General features: G+C 52.7%; 1 protein-coding gene across 1 annotated transcript in view; it reads right to left on the bottom strand.

Annotated features, from left to right (window-relative positions):
* Positions 1-536: 536 nt before the first annotated feature.
* PLXNA1 (plexin A1) overlaps positions 537-27,636 on the bottom strand; it is a 122,212-nt gene continuing 95,112 nt past the window's right edge. The window contains exons 22-32 of the mRNA XM_075762126.1: positions 25,165-25,421; positions 21,134-21,200; positions 15,936-16,082; positions 14,961-15,120; positions 14,280-14,383; positions 13,714-13,810; positions 12,843-13,033; positions 11,775-11,944; positions 9,851-10,063; positions 6,077-6,227; positions 537-2,555 (exon numbers count right to left, since the gene is read on the bottom strand). Coding sequence (XP_075618241.1) covers positions 2,460-2,555; positions 6,077-6,227; positions 9,851-10,063; positions 11,775-11,944; positions 12,843-13,033; positions 13,714-13,810; positions 14,280-14,383; positions 14,961-15,120; positions 15,936-16,082; positions 21,134-21,200; positions 25,165-25,421 — 1,653 coding nt within the window. The 3' untranslated portion in view covers positions 537-2,459. The remainder of the gene's footprint in view (positions 2,556-6,076; positions 6,228-9,850; positions 10,064-11,774; positions 11,945-12,842; positions 13,034-13,713; positions 13,811-14,279; positions 14,384-14,960; positions 15,121-15,935; positions 16,083-21,133; positions 21,201-25,164; positions 25,422-27,636) is intronic.

Raw genomic sequence — 27,636 nt, 5'->3', positions numbered from 1 at the left:
AGGTAACAGGTCTAAACAAACCTCTAATATTCAACACTTGCAGGTTTTTTTGTTTTATGTTTTTTTTTTTCTTCTGTTTCTTAAAAAGATCAACTCAGACTAAAATCTAGCACAGTCATGCAACAGCCCACAGCTCTCAGAAATCCAGCGACAGCTTGGGGTTCGTAGGTTTGGGAAACAATTATTACTTCTTTTTCAAACATATTTTTGCTGTTGTGGTTGGATTTTTTGTTCTTGGTTTTTTTTTTTTTTTTAATCAGCATCTTCTCCTTTCCCTCCTTATTAAAACAAAACAAAACCAAACAAAATTACAACATAATGAGAGATGTGCAGGCTTCAAACGATTGTTCTACATGGTGAGAAAGGCTTGGAAATTTCTTCCAGACCATTTGGTAAACTTTTTTTTTTTTGTAGTTGTTGTTTGTTTTGTTTTAACTGGCTGTGTAAATTCATTTCATATTTATATTGGTTCGATTCTCCTTCAGTTAACTATACAGCACCCCACTGGGGCATGAGAATTAGATTGTAACCACATATATATATACACACTTTTATTATTTCTTTTTTTTAATTAAAAACTTCATTATTTCTCCCTCTCCCCACCTTAACTCGCAATTTAAGGGAACGGACAGAAATCAGCTGGGCTTCTTTCCACTTGGATTTCGACAGCCACCCGCTCCTGGGAGTTTGGCCCCGTCTGCCGTGGCCCGGGCAGCAACGGGAGCTCTCAGTACAGAAAAGGAAAGGGTTTTGCTCATTTTTTGGGAAGTTTTTGGTTACCTGCTGCCATTCGGGGTAGCATTCGGCACCTTTTTATCTCTGGAAAGCACAAACCCGCGAGGATCTGACATTTTGAAGGGGGTAACCAAGGGAGACACCCCAGGTTTCCAGCGAACCCCCCCTGGCAGGGCGGAGGTGGCAGAGGGGATGACAGCAAGGAGAGAAAGGGGGAGAAAGAAGGAAAAGACAGAGAAAGAAAGGTCAATCTCGGGTGGAAAGTCCTGCACATGTTTGGGCTTCCCGGGGTGGGGGAGCGGGCGACAGCAAGGCGGCTGAGCATCCCGGTCCCTCTGTGGGCTGGATGCCCCAGGGTTTGCCGTGGGGGCGGATCCTGGTCAGGAGATGCGGAGGAGCAGCCTCCCCTTTCCCCGGGGATCCGGTCCCTTCCCCTGCATCAGCATGAAAAGATGATGAGGGGGGAAAAATAAAGGGGCTTCGTCAAGGCTGCCCCAGCGTGAGGGGATCTGTCAAAAAAAACCCGGGCTGGCTCTCCACGAGCCCTCCCGACAGCCCCCAAGGCCCCGCATCGCCCCTGGGCTCGCGGGACAGGCAGACGCGGGCAGTGGTGCCCAGACCTCCCCATGGCCACCGGACCGGAAAACAAGGATGAGCTCAACAAAACATCAACCATCCCTCAGCGATCCCCCGGGAAAAGAAAAACCAACCTTGGGATCACCCTTCCTCCCTGATCGTGACCTCCAGCACCACTCCAGCAGCATTTAAATAAAAGCATCTATCCAGCTAACAAAACTCCCACCTTTTTTTTTTTTTTTTGGTTTTTTTTTCGATTTTTTTTTTTTCCGCACTAAACAACATTCAAATAAAACATGGCACAGGACGTATTTTAAGAAATATCAAAGCTCAGGGATTTCTCCCTTTCCTGCCCACCCCTACTGCCCCCACCCCCAAATCTCCCCAGCATCAGTCCTTTAGCTTATTTTTTGAATCCATTTTTGTTAGTTTGTTGCAAAAATTTAGAATCTTTTTTTTTCCCCTCCCATTTTTGTTATAATTTTTTTCCTTTAAATTAAAAATGTTGTTTGTCTCACGTAAATTGTGCAAATATAGCAGTTAACACTAGTGGCAGAAGGCCAGAGAGAGAGAAGGGGGAAGAGACAGAAAAAGAGAGAGGAGGAGGAGGAGGAGAGGGGGTGGCCAGCTGGGCGGAAGGAGGAGAGAGCAAGTCAAGTACAGTAAAAATAGGAGCCCACCCCCCCCCGCCACCAAAGTAACAACAACATCCAAACGCCATCCAAGCAAGCCCCGCGGTCCCGACCCTCCTTCCTGGCGGGCTCAGGGGCTCTGCCCGGGCAAGGGCTGCCCAGCGGGTCCATGGGGCAGGCGACCCCCTTTCTCCCCCGCCCGGCATCGCCCCTCTGCAAGGTCCCTGCTGCGTCCCGGATGGATCGGAGGGAGTTGCGTGTGTGTGTCGGGGGGTTTAATCGATGTTGCTGCTGTCACCAGGATTTGTTTTGGGGTTTTTTTGTTGTTTTTTTTTTTTTTTCGCTAAAGCGCGAGGTTTCCTTGTTCGTTCATGGGAAGCGTGCGGAGGCACATCGGCTCCCGCGGGTCCGGCCGGCCCCAGCCCCAAAGTCTTCTTCTGCCCGTGGCTGCCGCTGGCCGGCCCTCCCTCCTGCCGCCTCCGCTGCCCGGGATGCTGGCACCGCGCCGCCGCCGTCTCAGCTGCTTAAGGCCATTGTGTCAATCGCCTGCTCCAGCTTACTCCTCAGTCGCTGCCTCCGGGCCTGCTCGTCCTTCTCCAACGCAGCTAAAATCTAGGGGAGAGAGAGGAGAAGAGAGGGTGAGGAGATGCCCTCATGCCCAAAGCGGCTCCTCGCTGCCCACATGGGCGCGCTGGCTCATCAACAGCATCAGGACATGGTGATGTGGCTCCGTGGGAAGTGGTGCGGGTTTGTTCCCGTCCCTAACAAGGACAGGAAAGGGCTGAAGGAGGTGTGAGGTGGAGGACGCTGCCCTGAGCAGAGCCCCTCAGGACCCCCAAGGGGCTGCAGTAACACCAGCGACCTGTGGCATCCTCACAAGAAGCCAACTTGCACGTGGGGAAATGAAGAAAATAAACATCCATCACTAAATGGAGGGCAAACCCCAAAACCAAGACAACACCACCTTCACACCACGTCTGTGACTCCAACAAGGCTCCAGTGTCCTCGGGAGGCAGGGGCTGCGTTTCAGAGACCGTCATCAAGCCATCAACTGGGTCCACGAACACAGAAAGACCAAACCCACAAGGCTTCCGCTGCCACTGGTGGCAAAACCCCCTTCATCCCTCCCCAAGGTGGACAACTGGGGACACTGGGGTGATGGAAAGGAACATCAGATGGATGTACCAGCAACACCTGCCTCACTGGGAGCCCTCAGTCCTGCGCAAGGGGTGCACCCACAGACGTCTGAGGATGGCTTTCCTACTTGAAACCCCCTTTCTCTAAACAAGCTCCTGGCCTTGATGGCAGGTCGCAGGGTGGAGGGACGGTCCCCTGCCCTGGGCTGAATGCAGCCATGCCCACAGGGCCGGGGACTGGCAGCATGGGGAGGAAGATGAGACTCAGAGTGGGGAGAAGGGAGTAATGAAGCATAAAACGAAGGGGCAGTTGCCCTCCCAGCAGCCAGGAGTCTCGTCTCACTAACATCATGCCAGCAGAGCAGAAAAGCTGATTTAAAAAAACAAACCTGACAAGAAATCTCATCTCCTCGGGTGAGCTAGTTGAGAGAGCAAATTTTTTGCAATTAAATATCAAGGCATCCGTCAAAGGGGACTTGATTAACCATTTCATTGGCCGCATAATTGGAAACAAACTGTTGTATAATTAATAGACTTACTAGGAGGCAGGCAAAGTCCATCAGGAGCCCTACAGGTAACTTCTTAATGGGGAATCAGTTCCCTTTGATTAAGAGCTGCTGCAGTGCCGGCGGGCTGCGGAGCGGCGCACGGGACGTGCTGTGCAGCGTCCACCACGCCGTCACGCAGCAGCCTGTGGCCACCGCCCGCCTCTGGCTCTCCACCAGGCTTTTTGGGACAGGACCTGGCTGGTCCCTATCTGCTGGGGCAGGAAGAGATGCCCGATGGAGAATCTCTTCCCAAGGGACAGAGGAAAGCTGCATCTCAATACCAGCGTCAGCTCCCAAGGAGGGGAAAATTCGCCACCAAGAGCCGGGCACATCTGATTTACCACCCCCCCCCGCCAGCAGCAGCAACCCTGGGCTGCAGCTGGACTCGCAAGAGCTCACAGATTCTGCCACAAAACCTGCCACCGGGGACACTCCCCTGCCATCCATCTCCGCAGCCGCTGTCGGCTGTCACGCTACACACGGAATAAAATAACTATAATAACACTCACGCAGAAATCAAAAGCCCACGTGCCTGAAAGGTGGCTGAGCTGGAACCAAATGAGATTGGTCTGAGAAGTGGAAGAGGAGCCTATTCCCCCCGCGTGCCGCCTCCGCCTCTCCCAATAAGACAGCTGCGTATCCTGGGATGCTGAGGTGTCAAAAGATTCACAACCTGCTCCTGCATTTATTTGCTCCTCTTTTATCTCCGCCTTACGGAAACAATGCAGTCGAAGGAAACCTGTGCCGAGCGTAGAGACAGACCCAGGTTTGTCACCTGCTGTAAGGAGCCAGGACCACTGATTACCAAGATGCAAGTACCCAAATGAAAATTAATTATGATTTTCATTCACAGCCAATGACAGCATATTATTGCACTGAACAACAGGAAAAATTATTCTCTCCCATTTTGCATCAAAGAGGGTGCAATCGGGCTGCATATAATTGTGCTTAATGAATGAAAACAAACAAAGGGAACAGCTGCGATTTATTAATCCCATTACAAACAATAAAAGAAGTTCCTGAGAGCTGTGAACACACTTGTGATGCTCGGAGAGTGGGTGACAGCAAGACACTCAACAGATGTCAGGCTGCTGTTAGTGGGCAAGAAGAGGACCTGTGCCCCTAAAGAGCAGCTCATTAATGCCACACGGTCCCCTCCTTGCTCTCACCCAGGGCTTGGAGGATTTATTTAAGGCTTGGGGGACTTTTAGCCTGGAGGAAGCGAGCACCTGATGACGGCTGAGGGATAATGGCTGCCCTGCAGCAGATCTAGATCCTCCAGACTGCTCCTCTTCCATCCTCATGGCAGCACAGAGCTGTTGTACAAAGTGTAAAACCCCAAAAACCCTTCACGGCCAACTCATCATGCAGAGCTATGGGGGCCTCCTGGATGTGCCACCCCAAGTCATTTGGGGGGTGGAGGTCTCACCAGCATGGTCATCGGTACCTGGCCACCAGCTGAACAGCGACCACCACGTGGTGCCTTCCCAAGCACCAGGGTTTCCTCCTATCCCTGTAGGCAAGCCAGGCCCTCCTCCTCCTCCTCCTCCTCTTCACTCCTGCAGAGCACCTAGCTCCACAAGGATCTTGGCCACCACAGTCCCAGCGCTGACCTTAGACCCAGGGGCCAGGTCTGCTACAAACTGCCTGCGGACTCCCTAAATTCAGACCTCGAAGAGGCACTGGGAGATGCCTCTTGAGGTTGCTGCAGGGTACAACGGGGACCCCGTTTTCTCTCCCCATGGGGAGAGAGGCTGGCTCTCCCGGCTCTGTCTGAGCAAGGAGATGTTCTGGCACTCTGTCACCTAAATAAGCCATTGTTTAAACACAGTCGTCAGTCCCCTTTATTGGGACAATAAAACCTATACTATCACGTTATATGTATAGATTCATATTTTACCGTTGTTACATATTTTATTGCTTTAATAAAAAGATGCAGGGTGTGGATTTGAGCAGTGCTTTACAAAGTTAATTTGTATAAATTTCAACACAGAGTTTTTAACCATCCTTACTGATGTTCACAAAGCAAGCACTGAAGAGGCCACTGCATCCTCTAGCATCCCTGGGGAGCAGAGCCAGACGCAGTCTGTATAATCAGACGGTGTTGGACAGGAGAGGCGGGGAGGGGAGGCACACTAAGATAACACCATGAACTCTGTAGCCCCACGGAGCTCACGTGCCAAATGAGTAGAAAAATAGGTATTGCCCACATTACTCACTACAGCAAATACGAGGAACAAAGCGCTGCCTACACCAGCGCCTGGCTCCACGCCTTCCAAACCTTTCCTTGCCTGCCAGCCTGAGTGCAAACACAGACTACGTTGCCCTCCTGCATTTCATGGGGTGTTTTTCTACAGGAAGAAGCATGGGGACTGCAGAAATGAGGCAAAAACGAGGGCAAAGGGACACGGCTCGCAGCCAAGCTTGACTCCCCATTGCTGCATCTTACCTCATCCTTGTACTTGGTGATGTAGGAGTAGATCTCGTGCAGCGCACTCATACTGTTGAACTGACTGAGGTGTAACCGCGATTGCTCTGCCAGGTACGCGCTCATGTCCTGGTCACTGATCGCTGGCATTTTAGCAATATCTGCATAATATCTGCAAGGGAGAAACAGAAGAGTGGGTCTGAAACAGGGACAAGACAGAAGGGGACGAGCCCGCAACGCTCGTCGAGTACAGCCTCTGGAAAGGCAAGGTGAGGAGCAGCTTGCCTCCGAGCGGTGACATACCACAATCACCCGTTTACAATGCTGCTGCTCATCGAGGTCTCTGAGCAGAGCAATCAGCATCATTAGCAGCACACTGCCAATGGAGCAGTGCTGAGCCCAGTCGACCATGCTGGGGAGCCAGGAGCTGCTGCTCTGAGGGATTTCCCACCCTCTCCTAAACCACACGTTCTTCCTCCTTCCCATCCCATTGCCATGAAACTGCACCCACCAGAATCCTGCATGCCTGCAGCAATCCATAAGGCTTTGCTACCATTCTCCTAAGGTTGCCGTGTTGCTAAAGCCAATGATGCCCCATCGCATCCAATTAAAAACTTGGTGCATGAACACAAGACAGGTTCACGTCCAGCCTTCACAGTGATACACATCCATGTGGTTACATCCTCCTCAGCAACAGGCATTCAACATAGCCTACAACTGCCACTGGCCACGCTCAGAAGTTACCGCGCACCAAAAAGCTATGAGAAGCTTTCATTTTCAGCAAAACCCAAGGTTTTGCAGACATGTCTGTGAAATCAAAGGATCCTGAGTAGCAGCGGAAGTAGCTGATGTCTCAGGGCATGCCTGGGCCAAATGACTTGGCGCTTTCCTGCCTCCTTGTGCCTCTCTGATGGTTGCTACCAGCAAGACACTACCTTACATTTCCTAGGACACCCTAAAATTTGCAATCCCATCCCATAGCTGCCTCACTGATATGCTCATTAAATATAGGGGAATCCAGATACAACTTTTATGGTCCAGAATTGTAGTGTGAAAACAGAATATCTAACAGGGTATTCATCAAAACCCAGGGAGATCAAAGCCACAGCATCCCATTGCAGCAGGAGTGTTACACCAAGCAGACACATCAGTGGATTGGCTGCTGAGGTCCTTTTGGAAACCAGGTGTCCACAGGCCTCTGTTAAAACAAAACAAAACAAAACAAAAAACAAACCTACCCACAGCAAATGAGACCTGGCTGTTCCTACCACCTGGAAATACAGAGCGTCAGTCTCTCCCAGGTTTACTTTACTCCTCATGACTCCTCAAACTGCTCAGCAAACTTTCTGGTACAGTGATTAGCATCATCAGCTGAACGCTGAGGTGGAACATGGCTGAAGCACTTGGATAGGAGCAGATGGCAGTAAGACCACTTAAGGAGATGAATATGAGGATCCACTCCATCCCACGGTGCTGAACTCAGCTAGTGTTAAAATACTTGGGCAGTTTTTACAAGGAGGTGCATTCATGCCGAGAAAGTGATGCCAGAGATTTCCTGGATGCTGCCAAGAGAGCAGCGGTCTGAGGTGAGGACCTCTGACTAAACCAGGCATCAAGAGATCCGCCACGCCGCTAGAGAGATCGCTCCCAGAGTGATGTCTCCTAAAGCTGACATTACTTCTACCTGTGCTGAGGAATATTAGGGATCAACCTGCTCAGTTCCAGCCAGCTTTGACTAGCAAAGAAAACCCACAGAGATGCTCCTGGCCACCCTTTAATGCCATAGTGAAGGCCTCTGTGGGAAGAGACTTGTAGGAGAGGAACTACAAGAGAGATCTGCTGAAAAAAGAAAGCTTTTGTAGCTGCCACAAGGAGATGTCCAGCTAACATGCAGCAGTTTTACCTTCTGGGTTTTATCATGACACAAAGTATGGCAGGAAACCATCATTTTTCAATACCAGTGTACATGGCCCATGTGGACCAAGATCCCAGTCACACCTTCCATTTCCAGAGGACACCTACCACAGCCATGACCCTGGCAGCAGTCCCCTTGGGCTTCCCAGGCTCCCCACCTCCCAAGCCCTCTACCATGCTCTTCCTGCCTCAGACTGGCAGGAAGCCCTTTTTTTCAGCTGGTGCCTGCACCACAGCAGCAGACAGACCTGCTGTTGGGACTAGCGGTCCCACTAGGCCACCCTCACATTGCTCTCATCCTGCCTCTGCAAAGCTTTGCAATGCTAACCATGCCAAAAGCCAGAAACGCCCATTATGCCATAAATCCCCGCAGCAGAGCAGCGGTGGGAGACCTAGTCGCACCCTGCACGGGGCAGCTCTGCCCCCTGCCCGGCTGCCTCTGGGACCGTACCGGTGGTAAGCGATGGCAGAACATCTGTCACCGGTAAGATCCCTCCCCAGGGACACAGCGTGTCTAGACCAATGTTTTGCTCTGGAATGGTTTTATACCTTTTCCCCCCTGGGCACACAGAAAGCTGAATATTTTTGTCACAGAAGTGGCAAGGTCTGAGAAATTCACCTTATGAAGTTTGTGATGTTCCTACGGGACCCTGCTCCAAAGCCCCCTCCAGCCCCCTGCAAAGAACTTTCTCCAATTACAATGCAGCTCATCTCTCATCTCAGCCATCACATTTCAGGGGCACCTTTTCTTTTGATCCAAGCCCTCTCTTCCTCGAGGGAAGAAGCTTGTCTTCGTACCTGCCTGCAAATCACCACGCATGCCAACCGTGTGACAAAAATAACCGTGTACAAGCAAGTATCCAAAGGATGATTTAGGCTACAAAGTCCCACACTTGCAAACTAGAGAATATGACACTTATTGTTGCCTGGACATCTTTCATTTGGTTCATCTTGTATCTGGTCTAGATGGTGAAAAAGGGAAGGCTAAAAAAAACCAAAACCGAAACAAAACAACAAAAAAAGAGGATGATCTATAGCACAGCTTATCAGCACAAGGGAAAAGTTGCATCAGCAACCTGAAATCTGCCATTTTTTAAGCGTGACGAAGTCCCACTTTACAACACAGCAACGTTTTAACAGTAGCTCTATTTGGAGGGCTTTGGAGGACATCTCCTAGGTTTCCCTCCCAAAAGGATAAAGCTAAACACAGCATTATGCCTGAGCGCATCAATTTGCAATCAGTAGCATTCAAATCCTGAACCTTTAACACTGCATTAATTCAGCGGGACAGAAGGATGTCTCTCATCAGCTAGCAGTGAACGTGGAGGGTGTCGGAAGGAGTCAGGGGACCTGCTCCTCTCCCTGCTCCTCGGCACAGCGACAGCAGCCCAAGCACTGCCTCAGAGCGCGTGCTCTCATCAGGATCCCAAGCGAGATGTACAGATGGACGAGAGATGGGAAATGGTAATTTTCAACCATTTCAGCAAAACCTGCGTGTATTGTTGTGGTACAAAAAAGGCACCTCTCTAGTCCAAGGCTGACTTCTCACCACTCTTCGAAAGCAATCAAGGGAGGTGGTAGCAATTCCCTAGCACAGACCAAGTTTTAAACCAGAAAACATCAGAAAACCTAAAAGTGGAGGTTGCTTTTAGCACCCCTTAAGCAAGTCATAAACGGCTCTGTCAAACCGTCATTGCATTCCAGGAGACAATCACGAGAAAGCATCATCTCCCAAACGACAGGATTACCTTCCACAAGCATTAGGATGGTCCCTCTTCAGACAGCTGCCTAGAGGAGTCCTCCCAACGACCCAAGTCCCCACACCCACGTACATCCTAAGTCCTCCAGGTGAAGCAAGGAGCTATTGCCAAGTCTACTCACCTTTCTACCCAGCTCTTGTAGTTGGGGATGTCCTTGGCGTACAGTAGTTTGTTGGAGGGAGAGTCTTTTCCTAGCTTGTGCTCAGAAGTTGAGCAGGAGTCCATGAATGTCTGAGCCACCACGGATAGGCAGGCATCAGTAATACTGTTCTTGTGAATGTCGAACACAAACTGGGGGTTCTTAATCACATTCACCCAAAAACGTAGAGGTAGACTGAGGGATGAAGGAAACAGGAGTCAGCACCTGAACCAAGCCCTACAGGGCAGCTGGCACACATGCACCTCCAGTTGTGGAGAAGGAGCTCCCCATGACCCAGAATTGGGCAGGTTGCTTTTCCCAGTACCCCAGGGCAGCAAACATGCTGGGGTAAAAAGGCCGTTCCCCTCTGCCCACCCCCACATGGCCACAGCTCTCCATGGAGAAATTCTTCAGCACTGCCAACATCTCCAAAGGCAAACCAGGGCAGCGCAGACCTGCGGCTTCTCCAAGGATCCACTCATACTGAAGAGCCCTCGCTGAACCCATGGGTCAAACCCGGCAGAGTTCCCTTCTCTCGCAATAATCCCTTCGAAGGCGCCGTGTGGCATTTCACACATCTCCCGTGTCGGAGGAAGGAGTTAACTGGACTCCTCAAGGGACTCATTAGCACATTTAACACCAGAGGAGAATTTAGGCAGCCTCAGATGCTGGAAATAAAGCTCTCAGCTGTAGAAGCAGCAGGTCTCCTTGGCCAGCTACCGACTGGATGTTTCCTGCATACTGACACGCATGCCACCCTCCATGGCTCCATTTCCCAATCCTGCTGCCCCTCTCCTCTCCCAGGAGCATCTCAGGGCCCTCCCCCATCAGAAAGCCTCTCCGCTCTGTCATCCCTCAGCACCAACACCCAGCAAATGCTTTTATCTTAGACAAAACACACTTCGTTCCCCAGGACTTTCCTAATGAGGGTACTGGGTGCATGTACATATTTCATTTGTGAAGGGAATGGCCTCAAGAAATTAGCTCCACACATCGAATTAGCGCCCAGAGATAAGCACGGGCATTAGTATGCAGGAGCCTGCATGCCCAGCCCCTGCGGAGCGGGGCTTTTTTTTCCTCCCCTGCCTTTCGCTCCTTCTTTTAATATAGAAAGCTGAGTTATAAATCAGTTCCAAGCACTTCCGCGCTCTCACATCTCCATTTAAAAATGTTTCCTTTCCTGCCCTGCTAATTGCCAACAGTTACTGAACTATACAAAAGCAATTTGGCTGCCATTTAACAAATGCCAGACACGGGAATGTACGTACCCGTCTCCAGTAACGGCAAGATCAGAGAGATGAAATCAGTGAGGCAGCAGAAAATAAAAATGCCGAGGGGGGGGTTGCGGAGCAGGAGCCAACGCCTGCTCGAGCCCTGGCCCCCGCACTGACGGAGGTCTCATCAGCTGCTCCACCCCGCTTTTCAGAGAGCGATTAGCGGAGCGGACAGGCTGGCTCTGCGGGCAAGGTTAGGGAGGATGCATGCACAGCTTTACGCTGACTGTGTTAGGGCACACTCGGCCGAGTGACAGGAGGGAGCGTGGAAACACCTTTAGGACAGTAGAGATGAGAATTGGGGCTGGCATCTCTGGAGGAGCCTGGAGGACAGAGAAGCCCGGAGCCGCCTTTGCCCAAGGTGAGATGGGAACAGAGCTGCTGTGGCCATCAGGGGGAGCGTGGTGCCCGGGATTGGGGGATGGAAGGGCTGGGGGAGCACTGCATTCCTGGGATTTTTTCTGTTGAGGAAGGCATGCAAGGGATTTACCCACACCCGAAACACAGAGATATGGGCCTCTCTTGTCCTGGATCACTCCCAGGAACATATTTCTGCTCCTTGTGGGAGGAGTAGGAGTATCATTAGCTGTACTATCATTAGTCCCCCCCATCCCACTGCCCCTCTCCATTACCAGTTACTCTTCCAGGTGTGCCTGACATCGTAATCATTGATCTGATGCTTATCAGCTTGTTCATCCAGGAAATCAAACATGTATTTGATTGCGAGGGGCAGCGCGCTCCCACGATGCGCTGTGCTGAAGATGGTCTCAAACAGGTCATCCACGAATTTCTGCAGGGTGCCCTGAAGAGAAGAAGGAGAGAAGGGCTGCTCAGCATCACCCAGCACCAGCAGAGAGATGAGTCTTTAACTAAAGGTTGGCCCTTAAACTAATTTCACTTGTATTCCTGCCACGTGGAAGAGAAGCACAGTACAGTCTGTGTAACTCTACTGGTTCTCAGTGGGTTATACTGGGAAACAAACACTGCAGTGATGAGGTATCTCCTTCACTGCATGATCCGGCATGCTAAAAGCATACAAATAAAAGCAGCACATAGAGCAAAACCGAAGCAGATGTACATCATATCATGGTCTTTATTCAGGTCCCATTAAGGTACCCGAGACCTGATGACAAACATCGCTGAACAAGCCCTCGTCCCACGAGGCAGGGAGCCAAGTCACAGGGGAGACGGCTGAGCCCAGTCTCCGCAATCCTGAGCCAGTATCTTCAGCACAGCCCTCCGCTCCTCTCCTGGGACATCTCAGACACACAGCACTCGCTTGGCACTAGAGAAGATTTTGTATGTGCTAGGGTAAGGGGAACCCACTACAACGCCAAATGCCCTTGATAATTACCCTTCCCACATCACTGATTGTGCAGCTTGATCCCAAACACCAAAGGGGATGAGGTGCCAGCCCCAGGGCACCTCTGCTTTGCAGTCCAGCAGCTGCTCAGGGATACAGGAAACAGTAAAAATGCCAAAGGGAAAAAGCAAATAGGAAAATCCACTCGAGGGATATTCACTGAGGGCTTTGACACACAAAAACATCACCTCCGGCTCAGGAAAGAGACAAAAAGAGTAGCTGCTCCTGTGCCGAAGCAGAAGGCTAATAAAAAAACACTGCTCACCACTTTTGGACAACCCAAATCACCACCCTTTCCCACTCAGATTTAAAAAAGCTCTGCGTCACCGTGCCATACCTTGGTGGCTAATAAGCGGGTCAGGTAGATTTCAGAGACCATCTTGCTGCCCCGGTCACCCTCCCGCTGGTCCATGTGGTCGTGGTTTTTCACCAGGTGCCAGAGCTTGGTGCCGCTCTCCAGGTCGGGGGTGATCATGGGGGTCCGTGAGCGCAGGCTGTCGGGGCTGCTGGCTGTCCGCAGCATGCTCTCTGCAAGCACCGAGCAGAGGGGGATGCTCTTACCCTGCCCACCACCGCCAGCCCCTCTGTCCCACTTCCCTCTGCTGTGGCTTCAGGGTATGTCAGGGCCGTGAAACGGGAGCTTTGGGATCCAGCCCCTGCAGTCACTGTGGACTGGGAGCTCTGCTGGGACCATCCTCACAGCCTGCCAGGCTACATGCAAGCCTGGCTGATGTACAGGGGCCAGGACCATTGTGGAAGGATTTCTGCAGAGGTCTGTCCTGCTCCCAGCACGCAGATGCCAGGATCACAGATGCCTCCTGTGCTGGTCTGAGCTTCCCACACTATTCCCTTCCAAAGGAAGGCTGGAGCACACTTGCCAGCATGTTTGCCGGAGCCCTCAACTCTGCTCATTTAAGTGCAAAGCTCCTCTGTGCCTATTTTAATTAGATTCCAGGGGAATAAAAGGGAGGGGATCCCTTAGCAGCAGCCATCTGACACGTGTCTTTCTCCCCAAAGTCTGACATGTTGCAAAGAGAGATGGCTCTGAGGGTGTCTGCTCCTTTTTCGACACCAGAATAAATAGCACGGTGCAGGAGAGCGAGGGGTTTGGAGGACCCTGTTCACGTGAGCCACGGTTACAATCACCTGCCCTGCACCCCATCTACAAGCCCCTGCCAGCACAGCGGAGGATGCCCCTGCGTGCTCACCGTATCTGCTGAGGGACTTGGTGAAGGTGGAGGAGTTGGAGATGTTGTACGCCGAGTTCTGCTTGGGCACCAGGGCTACCGAGGAGCCATCCGTCACCTGGGGTAGAGATGGCATGAGCAGGCTGTGACACCAGAGAGACACAGGAGGAACAGCCCCACAGCAGGGAGAAACCAGCCCCAGAGGGACGAAGCTACACTGCATCCCACCCCAGGGGCATCCATCTCCAGCAAAGGAGACCTACATATCTACCCCTGCGACAGCTCAGGGGCAGGGGTCAGACCAGCAACACGCCAGAAACCCTGGCATGAAAATGGCAAAGGCCAGAGCAGGAAACAGCCTCTATGAGTCCAGAAGATGCCCCATGTAGTGCTTCCTTGAACGGAAGGACCGTAAACATGGGTCCCAGGCAGGGAAGTAACTGCAGACCTCCTGGTCATGTCCCTGCACGAGCAGCATGGTCTGGAGAGCCGAGCCCAGGCCCTGACCAAGCTGAGCAGGAAGAAGAGATGCTCAGGCTCCCAGGAGTTGGTGACTGCTCAGTGCTCTCCACCACGGACAGCCTTACCTGGTAGTGGGCCAGAGTGTTTAGCCTCTTCCAGTCATTGTCGATCTTTGTGGTGACATCTTCGTCCTGCAGTATGATCCGAGCCATCCTGCCCTGCCGCCACTCTGTCCCCGTAAGGGAGAAGGGCTCGTGGTTAGTGGGGGCTTGGAGCACTAAGCCAAGGCAAGAGTAGGAGCACCCTGGGCATCAACAAGAGCCATCCTACCACCTTCCGAACCCCAGGACTGATGACTGTTAATATGGTGTTGGGCAAAAGCTGTTTATAAGTACTCAATGAAAGACAGCATCGATTTGACCCTGGTGACTGCTTCCTTTGCTCCTCTCCATCCTCCTGTCCCTCCTTTAAGAACAGGACCATTAATGTTGTTCTCAACTATCACTGGTCTCCTTGTCCCTCAGCCACCTCATGCCTGCAACCCAGAGCACAGCCAGAGCCGAGGAGGCTCTTCTACCCACCCTCTCTACTGGCAGGACTCACACTCTCATGCCAGGGGTCCCCACACACAGTCAGTGCCACCAGCACAGCAGAAGTGGACCGGACAAGCACAAACACTCTGATCCTGCAAGGTCCCCTCTCCTCTAGGAGATGCAGATTTTCCTGCCTTAAACAGTTTTTTTGGCACTTCTGTTTGTGGTCACTTCCCTGCCCCCCACAGGGAAGTGCTTTGCCTCTGCTCTTACCCAGGTCCATGTCTCCAGCTTTGGGTCGCTGGGAATAGGGCACACCCTTGTAAACGGCGTCCAGCAGCTTCTCTTTCACCTGCGTGATGGTGTCGCAGTTCAGCACCTTGACGGGGATCTCCGGGGCGTTCTCATTCTCAGGGTTCACGCAGTTGAGGGTCTGCACAGCACAGGGGGACAGACTCAAGTGAGAGGTTATGACACACTGGCTGCAAGGGCAGGTCCAAGGACATGGGGCTACAGCTGTCTACAGGCCATGTCTTCTCACCTCCTGGGCTACTGCAGAGGTGCAGCCATGCAGGATATTCCCGCTCCCCTCTTCTCCCCACCTCTCTCCCCCAATCCCCAAATCTCCTACTATTCCCAGAAAGGCAGTACGGTGTCAGCGAAGGAATCCTGGACCAGCAAACCATGCTCAACTCACGAAAACCTGTCTAGCCTGAGTGATGCCTGTGCACACTCCACTCCCTCTCAATCCCACCTCAGTGGAGATGGAGGTGGTGAAGGACCAGCTGCAGGCTCAGCCAGGGGAAGGGCCTGGTTTATCATTCAGCTGGACAGAGGACATGGCTCATATGGAGGAAGAGAAGTATCTCTCCATCTCAAGGCTCTAACTCTGATCCCCACCCAACGTGAGCCACTGGCTGCTCCACACTCAACAGCATCTCTGTCCCCGTGTCTGTCAGGGCCATGGGGTGCGTTGGGAGAGGCAGAGAGGGGCATTCAGTTCACACCTGGCTTTCTCAGCTCCATGGCAAGAGCAAACCTTGCCAGGCAAAGACCCTGAATCTAACCCTAGCTGAGATGGGTACCACACAGATAAGGTTAAGAGGCACCCCAAGGACACTGGAGAGAAGAACAAGAGACAAACTACTCTCTGCACAGTACTTTGGGTGCATCCTACATCTTGTTAAATAACTGGACCTAGCAGCCCTGGCAAGCACCAGTACCAGTGCGGCTCCTGCTTGCACTAACCAGCATCTTGTAGTCAATCTGCTGCCGGATAAGCTTGTCTTCACTGAGGGAGTAGCGAGCCTCTCCTGTGATGGCATCAATGGGTCCCTTCTCCATCTGCTGCTTGATGGCACAGTAGAGCATGAAAAGCGGTTCCCCGGCACACTCCTGTGGGACAGGGGATGGAGGAGAGGGAGAAAGAGAGGTGAGAAGGTGCCGGGCACCACCTTTCAAGAAGCACCACCATGTCAGGAGCCTGCTGTGCCCCTGCAGCATCGAGCCCCACACATGGCTTTATAAAGAGTCTCCAGCCCTTACTCAAGACAGCAAGGAAGGGACGCATGGTAAAATTCGTCCCACGGAGGAATTAATTTTCTCCGTTCAAGCCTGCTGGAGGTTGTTCCCTTGTTTATCAACCCCTAGGCTCTGCTTTCCCAAGTTTCCAGACACTTCCTGGTGAATTCTGCTCATTCTACAGGCCAATAATAAGGTAAAAAGGTTAAATTCAGGGCTAATGAAGAGCAGGCTGGGTCTGGGGACTTTGTGTAGGGATATAGCCTATCTTTTGAGCTGGCCCAGCCAAGAGAAGCACCTGAGGACTGGAAAGGGGATGCTGCAGCCAAACAGCCCGGGGCCCTTCCCCAGAGATCACGACGCAGTTCTGGCATCTGCCCGGAGTCCAGTTTCACGTGAGAGAAGGTCAAAGGCAGTTTTCTCCATGTGACAGCTGGGCACAGCCAGACAGATCCGCTGGGAAGGAATAGCAAGAAAGCAACTCACTGACAACCTTACCCTGAGTCTCCAGCTGACGGATGGGATCAGGCAGTGAGGTTTCCTACAGTTTTAAACTATTTGCCACCTACATGTCCCCAGTGTCAAAGCCCTACAGTCAGAGCCAGCTTTAGACACCAGCCAGAACCACATCAGCATCTATCTCCCAGATGGGAGGAAAGGAAAGGGAAATTGGACCAGAGACCAGACACTTCCCCTGAAGATGCTGGAAGTGCAGCGACCCAGGAACAGCAAAGGACCTGCCAAGGTTGGAGGCACCAACCAGTTGGAGTCATGAGTTGGTGTAGGAGGGCTGGAAGTGGACACCTCTGTATCACCCAGGGCCCAAACCTCTCCCCTGAGCTGCATCCCAATGAGCCCTTCCAGATACAGGCATTAGTCCTAAGGGGGAAAAAGGTACGATGGGAGCAGAGAGGACGGGGGGAACTCCCAGAGGATTTTACCCCACCAGCCCTCACCCTTCTCTTCCGTCCGCCTCACAAATAAATTGTACTTTGGTGCAAAGTGCGGCTGCTCTCCCTGTCACCATATGCTGTTAGCATCTCGTTAGCATCTGCGGTAATTAAAGAGACAGCTGCTAACGAGCAGGAACAGGCATACATCATCCCCAGACCTTCCGACAACACGCCTGTCTTTGAAATTATGTTTCATTTGCAAACTTGGCTTCATTAAGTCAGCTTGGAAAAGTGAGAGACCCAAGGTGGGTGCTACGCTGTGCATTACCGGCTGCTCAGCAAGGTGGGAACACCACGCTGGCCACAGAGTGGTGAGCCTCCAGCCACCTCCACAGCACCCCGAGCACACCCCTCAGGCGACAGCAGAAAGACTCTAGTTGCTTCTTTTGGTTGCTTGTAAAAATCTCCTTGTAAAACTTCGGAGTCTGCAGAAGTGGTGTGGATGGAGGATAGCTTGGAGCAGGACTCCTCCCATCTCAGCCCAGGGTTCCCCTCTCCGGTGAGGCATGGTTGCTGCTCTCCCGTCTGCAGCTCTGGGGATCCCCACTGAGAAAGGTGGGTTCAGCCCTTCCAACATCGGGGGCCAGGTTGCACTCCAGGCACTGCAATATCACTGTCTCCGCTGCTCAGACACCAGCCGAGCTGATGGGGAATAAATATCTTTTTGTATGTGTGGATTAGATCTGGTCTTACAGCCTCCCTGGAGGGACAGAGGCATCAGTGGTCCTGGTGAGGGGTACATCACTCCTCCAGCACCATGCAGGCTTTCGGAAACTCCTGTATGTCCTGGGATCCTGATCTCCTTCCAACCTGTTGTGCACCCTAATGTCAACTGGAACAGCCCCTCTGCCCTGTCCCCCTGACTCTGCGCATCCTCCACATTGCAGCTTGGCTTCCCCACCTGTCCCAAATGTGGGTCCTACCCTTAAAATCCAAAACCTTCCTCCTAACCTCACTGTCCCCCACCAGCTCTTGAGGACCTGTGCCAAGATGCTGCTGCAGGTCACAACTCACTGAGCTATGACAGATGAGGACGGTTTAGGGCTCGTCCCCGACAGACACCACCAACATGAACGGCGACAGCAGAAACCAGCAGCGGGCAGTTGCCCCGAGATGATCTCCATCGGGTGAGATAAAGGAGGGGATCGCTGAGCTGTGGCCCAACAGGTTGATGCAGGGCAGCCTGCCCCCCAAACAGAGCCGTGCCCACGCTCTCAGCCAGCCCTGACGCAGTTCTTACTGCTGGGGGGCCTGAGCGAGGAGGGGCTGGGGGGCTCCCTGTGTGAGCCAAGGGCAGCCGCAGACACCCCCACGCATGGCACATCCACGCCCGCCCGCGTGGGTACGTGGGGAGCAGGCTGAGGCGAGCCAGCTAACGCTCAAACTGTCTTATTGACTAGATCTAGCTCATCAGGCACCTAATATCATGCATTTTTCAGTGCTTGTCTCGATTTATCCCTCTCCCTTTCCCCGGGGTGTCTCATTAAGAGTCTGATAAATGCTACTACAGGGGCCCCGTGAAAGCACCAGCCCTCGCTGGCTCCCAGCGCTGCTGGCCCTGGGCAGGGGGGGACTGTCCTACCCCTGTCCCTGTCCCTCGCCCCAGCACATCACGGCTGCGTGATGCCGAGCGCGCGGCACTGCTCCGGGCAGGTTTGCCGAGAGCCGATCTGGCAGCTGGGCACACAACCGCCTGCCTCATTTACATGCACAATTACTGTGGTTTGGTGCAAGGCATATGTTTCCCTGCTGGCAAACTGTCTGCTGTGATACCTCTCCATCTACTCCATGGGTTTCTCCTGCTTTTGATGCCACCTGTGATCCCTACTGCCGGGAAACAGCAGAAATGGCCCTGCGGGTCTCCTCTGGTGGGGCAGACCCAGGAGAGGCCATGAGCGCATCCTCAAGTCTCTTCCAGTCTAACTCCAGTGACCCAAGTGATGAAGTTTCAACCACTTCCCCAGGGAGATGATCCCCAGCGTAACAAATCTCACAGCCGGCGGGTTTATCCAGGCCCTCTGCATATGTTCCTCTTGTAACGGTGCATTTCGATCAGACTTCTCTCTCCTGCTGCTACCACCCGAAGACTGGAGGCATTTTCCCCCACCAAAGCCATGCCATAGCCAAGGACTTTATAAAAGGCATTGCCCTTGTGCCATCCCCACGTCTCTCTCCTGCTACTCCTTATCCTCAGACCTGCCGCCCCGCGCTGGTGATGTGCCTGGCAGCCTCTCCGAAGGGGGACAGGGCTGTACAAGGACAGATGCAGGACAGTGGTGGCACACGAACTGGTCCAAAGCAGCTTCTGAATGAAGTGAATGTGCCCCCATGATCTGCCCACAGGGCCAGGCATCAGGTCCCACACACGAATACAACATCCCCAAATGCCGCTTTGAGGATCAAAGGCTGTGTGCTGCGCTTTGCTCAGCCAAAGCACAACCTTGTTCACTTCAAGGAGCCCTGAGGCAGCTTATCCACAGCGAAATAGGTCCCACCAACCCCGCAGAGCCCAAACAGCTGTCTGCTGGTGTCCTACCTGATCCCACTGGGTACATCCTACTTGATCCCATTGGGCGCTGCCGCTGCAGGGGAGGGGGGTGGCCCCACTGAGCAAAGCTCCCAGCATGAAGAGGTGTCGGAAGATTTGACATCTGCCCATGAACGGCACAGCTTTCCTCCTCTCCCACCCCTGGAAAGCAATCTCTGCTGCGTGCTACAGCTAGATTTTTATAGATACAGGCTATCCCTCGACGGAGGCAAAAAGCCAAGCGCATGTAAGTGATATTATAAATCACCTCTCGTTGATGATCACTTGAGTTCTGCACAGACTCCTGCTCACTCTCATCTCTTGGCTGGAAATGGTTCAAATCCTCTTTATCTTAATGAGGGATGAAATCCCACAAAAACAGCTGTGTGCCACCCAGCCTCGCTGTACTGACACCAGGCAGGATCCCAAGGAATGGCTCTGCTGACTGACAAACCAGCAGCAGGACTGCAGACGCTGTTCATCCCACCACTGTCATCCCGAAGGAGCAGCAGGACTGAGCCAGTGGTCCATGGGCTGGAGCTACGGCTGTGTAGCCAGTGGTCCATGGGCTGGTGCGGATCTAGCAGAGGTGGAAGCACCAGTGCTGATAAGATAAATGTTCTCAACATGGGTTGGATGAACCAGCAGTAAAATCTGTCCTTACACTTTGGCATCCTCTTCTGCCACCCTGATGAAATTAGGAAAAAGGTGAATTCGAGCTAAAACAGGCTCGCCAGCGCAGGAACAGGCATGAGGAGGTCCAACGTCATCTGCACCCTCGAGCGCATGCTGCGGAGGGAGCTGCATCCCTGGCTGCCAACAGGCCCCACGGGGTATCCGTCCCTACCGGCACACCTTTTGGAGGGGAAGCAGCAGCAGGAGTGGAGATGCCTGGGGGAAATGATGCCCCTACCAAGGAGCCTCAGTGTCAAAAGAGAGATGAAGGAAAAGCAGTGGTGTTAAATGAAGGGTGCAGCACATCAAACTGCAGCTTAAACAGGCAGAAATATTCCCTGAGCACAGTTGTGCCTACAGAAGGACCAGCTCCCGGGGCTTTTTCCTCCTGAGTTACACGAGTAGAGGCAAGGAGGGAGGAATGGGGACCACTCCGAAGGGATTCAAGACTCAGTTGAGTTGCTTCAGATTCATCCTTTCTGCAGGCACCATTTTTATGAAGATCTCAAACCCACTATGCATTAAGCAATGCCAGTCTCGATTTCATTTCTCAATCTCAGCTACTTCCCCAAAAGGAGACCCAGAATCACTAATCACATCTCAGAAACCCAGGATGGAAACGGCGGCCTAGGAAGCGATCTCTGCTCTGGGAGGGAGTGGCAGCACTCAGGAACACATCAGCCCAGGCTCTGGGTACCATGCTGCCCATCCCAGCAAGGCAGAAACTACCTCCCTGCCCACGCAGGGTTGCCATCTCTTCCCAAACTCACCTTCAGAAACTTGTACAGCAGAAATGTGAACCAATTCGTCAGCATCTTCTCTGCCACCGACTCCGTTCTACAGAGAAGACAGAGAGCAAAGCCATCAGGAGAGGATATCAGAGGTCTCTGGTCTCACCCACTGCCACCTCAGCCTCAGGCTGTGGCTAAATTGTTTTTGGCTTTAAAAGGTCACATCTGGAAAGGCAGGAGCCTCAAAGCAAAGGGGCACAAGTAGTCAACAAAAGCTCTAGTGGAAAGCCTGCACATCTGCAAGGCTGAGCCACAGCAGCCCCCAGGAGGGAGAAGCAAATTGGTCTCTGGCGTATTTGGAGAACCAGAGCGAGCTGAGCACAACCTTGTCCCATGGGGACTCTCACCCAGGGGATGACCAGCTTTCTGCTTCTCCCTGGTACCTTCTACTTAAATGAAGTTTGTTTCCTCCATCATATCCCATTGGAACCAGGCAGCTCCCTCCACAGGAGGAATGCATGAGACACCTAAGCCAGGTAAAATGTCACCAAACCTACCTCAAGCTCCCCTGTTGGGGAGCACAACCTGAAGGGAAGAGCTGAGGTTGCAAAGCAGAGTCAGATCCTGACCCACATTCCCATGCCAGGAGCACCTCCTCCCACATTGCTGAGTACCTGCTCCAGCTGGAAGCCCCTCTCCCCACTGGGGAGCTGCTGCTGACTTCTGCTCCTGCAATGCATTCAATACCATTATTGCCCTGATACCCACCACTGCTGGGTAACATGGGACTTCCCTGCAATCCCCAAAGTAGCCCCTTGATCTCTACAGCCTCAAAGCCCAGGATCCACAGGAAGAGCAGTGGCTGGAAGCTTAAGCTGGTTCCCATGTACCTTTGGAGCACTGCGCAAAGATAGTGCCAGGCTTGGGATTTAACCCTTCCCCACCTGCACGGGGGAAATCCCGGGTATCTCTGAGTCTCCTCGGAATGGGATGGTAATGTGGGAGTTTGCAGTGAACAACGCTGCAACCACCTGCTCCAAAAGGAGTTTAGAAATGGAGCCGTGCCTCTCAGCTTTTGGAGACGCACTTGAAGGAAGCACCCAAAACTGCCTTGAGAAAACCTATATATTGCCCTTGTTTCCTAAAGCATGACTCAAATCCAGATGCCATCATGCTCCAAAGCAGCATGGCAGGGAAGATCCAGGAGAGTCACCTGTGTCTGTCTGGCATCATTACCACGCAGCACGTGCACAAGAGGGAGAGCAGGATCCCGCAGGATGAGTGCAAGATGTGGTGGGTCCAAATAGGACGTGGGGTTCTCGGGGTGGTGGTACTGCAGCCAGGACATGCCTCACCAGCAGAGGAGAGGGACAGCCTGGCATGGAGGGAGCTGAAGGTGACACAGGACCCAGGTGAACCACGCAGTCCTACAAGGGCAGCTTAACGCGCCTGTCTCTGCACCACAGCCTGGTCTCGCTGCCATAAGATTAAAATTCGCTTTAACACATCCATTATTTTTAAAGTGGCTTTCACTCCCTTTAAAGTAAAAATGCCAGCCAGCCCCTCGACCCTCTCCGGTTAGGCTTCTTCATCTTATTCACCCATTAATCATCAGATCAGGCACTTGCAAACGCAGATGCTCCTGAAAGCACAAGCCATACTAATAACCTCAGGAACGTGGCTGCATTCCTGCTGCGCCAGGGGAACGGATACAAACGGGTTGACTCAAGAAACAAAACCCAGAAGGAACCCAAACCTCAGAGCCACCAGAAGGAGCCCAACACCATGCACTGCCCAACAGCAACGCCATGCCCGGCAGATGGACCAGGAGCAGTTCCTGACGGCCAGATGGCTGGGGTAGAAAATCCACTTTCCCAGAGTTTATTCAGGCTGACTTGGGGTCGTATGGTCCCATCCCAGGCTCTCTCTGGTGCTAAAGGGCCCTTTAGCCCTTTTTGCCCTCCCCGGAACAGCACAGCTCTCCTTAAACCTTTAGGGGACAGTCATACCTGAGCCCCCAGATGAGGGAAGCCTTCCTGCACCTGCCAGGAAAGATTAATCCATCAAGGGGAAGAAAAAAGGGAGAAGGGATGTGTGGAGAAAGCCAAGGAGGGGGTGGATTGAAGCTACTCAGCAGACATCCTCCCCGGCCCCAGACCAGGTCCTTCACAGACAAGCCTGTAACGCTCATCTGAAGTGCCACCACACGAACGTCTGTCTTTATCCGCGATAGAGCCAGATGCCACAGCAATGAGGGGATTATCCAATAACAAAATAAATAACAGCTCTCCCCAGTTAGATCAATGTTAATCCAGTTGCCCTGGGCGGTTAAGCACACTCTCGCGCCCAACAGCAGGGCTAATCAAAAGGATGGAAAAGCACAACCCTCAGCACCGCTTACTCTGTGCCGCAACTGCAGGAAGAATAAATATCTTCAAATATCACTCAGGGAGGGACAAGCAAGGTATTGGTCAGGGTACCTCATCCCTGTCCTAAGCCTCCCGCAGCTCCACCTGCGATGGGCCCCGAGCTCCACGGCTGAGGACCGACAGTCCTTGGGCTGCTGGCTCTCACCGTGCCGGCGTGGGCTGGGCTCTGCCCCCGTGCCGCTCCCACGGCTCAGCCACTGCAGCTGCTGGCCTCCCTGCACTGCCTTTTATTTATATTTTATTGATTTACTTCATTCCGGAGCTTTGCTCTGATGGTAGTGGCTTCGTGAAGTTCTGAGACACCCAGGAGCTGGAAACGCAGTTTAAATATTTCAGTGGAGCCTGGTGTCATGGAGGGACAGTAAGAAGGGAAGAGCCTAAGGATGCGTTCAGGGAACAGGGATGGGGACAGGGGTCAGCACCTCCAAAACCCACCCCTCTCCCAGCCAGCCACGGGTCTGTACCGCACCCCCTTTCTGGCACATTGCTAATAAGGTGCTTTGAGAAATGAAGGGCACCCTTGTAAGATGATAAATGAAGCAGAGGGAGTAAGAAAGCAATGTGCCTGAAGAGACCGGCTGAGGGAAGGTAGCAGGGATATAACTTGGGACCAGCTCATATCAGTGTCTTCTCCAGGCATCTCCCCAGGGCCAGGCACACAAAACCCAACAGGTTTTGTCCAGTCTGGCCACGCCATGAACACTGGTTGATGTTTGAAAGATGCTCTGGTTTTCATGAGCCTTTCTGGTGACGTGCCAGTCCCGTGGCTCTCAGCCGTCCCTGCATCTCCGCTGGAGGCTGGTAGCACCAGGCTGGTGGAGGCGGAGGTGGGGCGGCACAGCACGGCGTGCAAAAGGAGAAGATGGCACGGAGGGCCTCGAGCTGGGCTGGTGGAGCTTATTAATTGTTTTTGTTCAGCACTTGGTGTATCTTTCAATATTCATCAGCCCGTGATGAAGGAGAGCTCAGAGCTATCGTTAAATATTGATGGGCCAGGCAGACTCACGGCAGGGCTTGGCAGGCTGCCTCCTGCTCGCGCTCCCGCCCAGCCCCAGCGAGACTCCCAGCTTGCGAAGATCCGCTCAGCTTTCCCAGGAAAACCCCCACGTGCCCGGCACAGTGGGCAAGCCCCAGGGGGGCATCGGGGAAAGGAGGACTCTTGCCTGCTGCCGGCCTACGGAGGCACCCATGCAGCAAGGCAGCCGCCAGGCAAGGCGAGAGCTGCCCCACGTGCCGAGAGGTGTGGGGGACTGCTGGGTCACCTGGAGCAGGGAAGGCAGGTGGGAGCATCGCTGCAGTGATACACAACAGCACCTGACACCAGCGTGCATCCTCCCTGCACCAGCCTGCGCAGCCAGCAGCTGCCGAGCATCTTGCTGGCTCCTTCCCAAACAAAATGAACCTGCACAGGCCAAAACAGAGTGAGAACATCCCATGGGCGACTCCCGAGTTGGCTGGGTCCAGGTGGTCCCACATCGCTCTCAAACTTGCATGGAAATGCTTGAGCACAGACCCAGTGCCAACACTGCCACAGCCAACACCAAACCCATCACTGATGGCATCCCTAAAGAACGCCAGCTCGTGTCCACACATTCAGAAGAGCCTGGGCACTGTCCCACAGCTCCTCGGATGGTCACTCACCTCCGCAATAGCAGCTTGGGGTGGTTCTTACTCTCCAGGTTCTTCTCGATGAGGTCGGAGAGGAGCTGCTTCAGCACACCTGTGGCGTACTCCATCTCGCCCTGCAACGCCGTCATGATAAGGGAGGCCACGTTGCCACGGTCCCGCATGGAGAAGCTCCGCTGAGCCTCCAGAGTGCGGATGAAGGTCAGCAAGAAGTGCTTTTTGTTCAGGAGCTGCCCAAAGAGGGTCAAGGACTTTTCCACGTTCGCCTGGACCTGCAAGGATAGAGCAAAGCTGGGAGATGGGCAGGAGGGGGAGGGCGATGAGAAGAAGGTAGCCAGGCTGCACAAGACCCTGGATTCACCCTCATCCCCCAAGAGGAAAGGATGAGAAAGGGTCAAAAAACAGCTGGATTTGCTCTCTCCATACTGTCAAGCTTCCTCTTTGGTGATCAGCCTCAGTTCCCTCCAGAAGTAGTATCTAGTTTGTAGTATCTCAGCACCAGGTTAACACAGTCTCAGGGCATCGATGTATATATATGTATATACATACACACACTGCCATACAAAGACTGTCTCCCACGCGTGTGCAGGCACACACACTCACTTCCCTCCCATAAACAAACACTCTTTCTCTCCCAAACACACACACAAATTATAATTTTCAATCTCAGCTAACAAGCAGCTCAATTCCCACCCAAGTCACTGCAACACGCGCTTCGGGTATTGCACAGAAAGCAAATAAAGCCACAACCCTGAGCTCCGCCAGCAGCAAATCCGCCTGGTTTTGGAAGGCTGGATTTCAGACAGGGAAGCAAACAGCAGAAACCTGGCTCTGCCCCGCTCCAGACAGAGCCTGAACCATTCCCTTTCCTCTTGAGATGTTTGAAGGTGTGTTTCTGGCCATACTTGGCCACATAGGACCCAGCAGGGATCGGGCTGGGATGCTTTCATCCCTGCGCTGCCATCGTCAGCCCAGCTCTGGCCAGCCCTGACCACATTTCTTATCAGAAATGAACATTTTTACAACACAACGTGTTCCCATTAGAAAAGATGACTTCCTCTGAATAAAAGCCTTGCTGTGGTAAAACGTCAATTTTAATTCCCCCCCTCCCTTGTCTTCCTGATTGGGAGAGTAAGTGAAAAATTTCATTTCATGTCGATATTTGGAGACAAAACAACACTTTTCATTTCAAAACACCAACTCAAAATGAAGAACAGGGTTTTGACACATCAAATCATTTCACTTCAATCAAAATTTTGGATCGGCGCTCTTCAGCAAAATTCCTCGTGGTTGTAACTTCCCCTTCCAAAATACTCTTTCCCACTGGACAAAAACCCCGTTTCCCACCCAGTCCTTGCTAATTCTGCGATATGAGCCCCCAGGCACCACTGCCACCCTCATCACTGAGGCGAGCATGGACACCTGCCCCAGAGCATCCCAGCAGGGCAATGAGGGAGTGACAAACCCTCTTCACCCCCACCCTCAGGTTTCCTTCTGTGGGTACCACGGGGCTCAATTTCCCTTAACGCAGGTCAAAGGATAACGTCCTGCTAGGAACAGAAATGCTTTATATTATGTTTTCCCAGAGTCCCCCCCCTCCAGACTACGCAGGGACCCGACGGAACGATGCTGGTAACTCAGGCAGATGCCTGAGGTTCAGCAACATTGGCTGCTCCCTACTGGGGGGACACAGAGGTGCCGGTTGATTCCTCAGCACGAGAAGACCCGCGAGGCAGCTGGAGTACAGTGGCTGTGCTGGAGACCTACCAGACCCACCAGTAAAACTGGGGCAGAGGAAGACCTGCACATTGCTGGTGCTTTTGCAGCCAAGACCAGGCAAAGGAGACCATGGGATGAGAGGCTTTCTCCCTTCAGCAGAGCAGCAGGATCTCATTAAGATGGGAAATGGGTCCTGCCCAATAGTGACCATCCCACTGAAGCCTTGGCAGAGGGCACGGGAAGACACGCAACCCCCATCACAAGCAGCACGGCAATGCCTGAGCCCCCCACATGCCTGTCTCCTCCCTGGGCCTCTGTGTTTAACTTGCTGATCATTAGCAGAAATAAATGAACATTACTGAATTAAATATTTAATCAGGCTTAAATTCACACAAAGCAACAAACCTCCCCCCTAAAACCTAAGGAGAAAGGGAGCTGGTACCGGCAGCGTGACGCTCGCTGCAGACTAGCGTGTGCGTGAGCAAGTGCCGTTTCCTTCCCGTCACTTGCAATGGCTAATGTTACACTCTGAGTAAAGAGACAAATAAAAGCAAACCTGATTAAATTATATGAAGCTTACACAACTGTAGTTGCTTTATTTAATCTCTTTGGGGGATTTTTTTTTTTTCCCTCCTTTGCAACTTTAACCCCTTGTTGCCCAGGCCAGGCTGAGCTGGTGTGCTCTCTCGAGTGGACTGTTTTGAATTAGGAGCCAGAAGTGGACAAACTCCCACCCACCCTTCTGTGGCCAATGCAAAATTCCTCCTC

This window comes from Balearica regulorum, chromosome 10 (genome assembly GCF_011004875.1).
Source record: "Balearica regulorum gibbericeps isolate bBalReg1 chromosome 10, bBalReg1.pri, whole genome shotgun sequence".
Lineage (NCBI taxonomy): Eukaryota > Metazoa > Chordata > Aves > Gruiformes > Gruidae > Balearica > Balearica regulorum.
The sequence above is the reverse complement of the archived record's forward strand: the minus strand, read 5'-3'. Positions and strand labels throughout refer to the sequence as shown.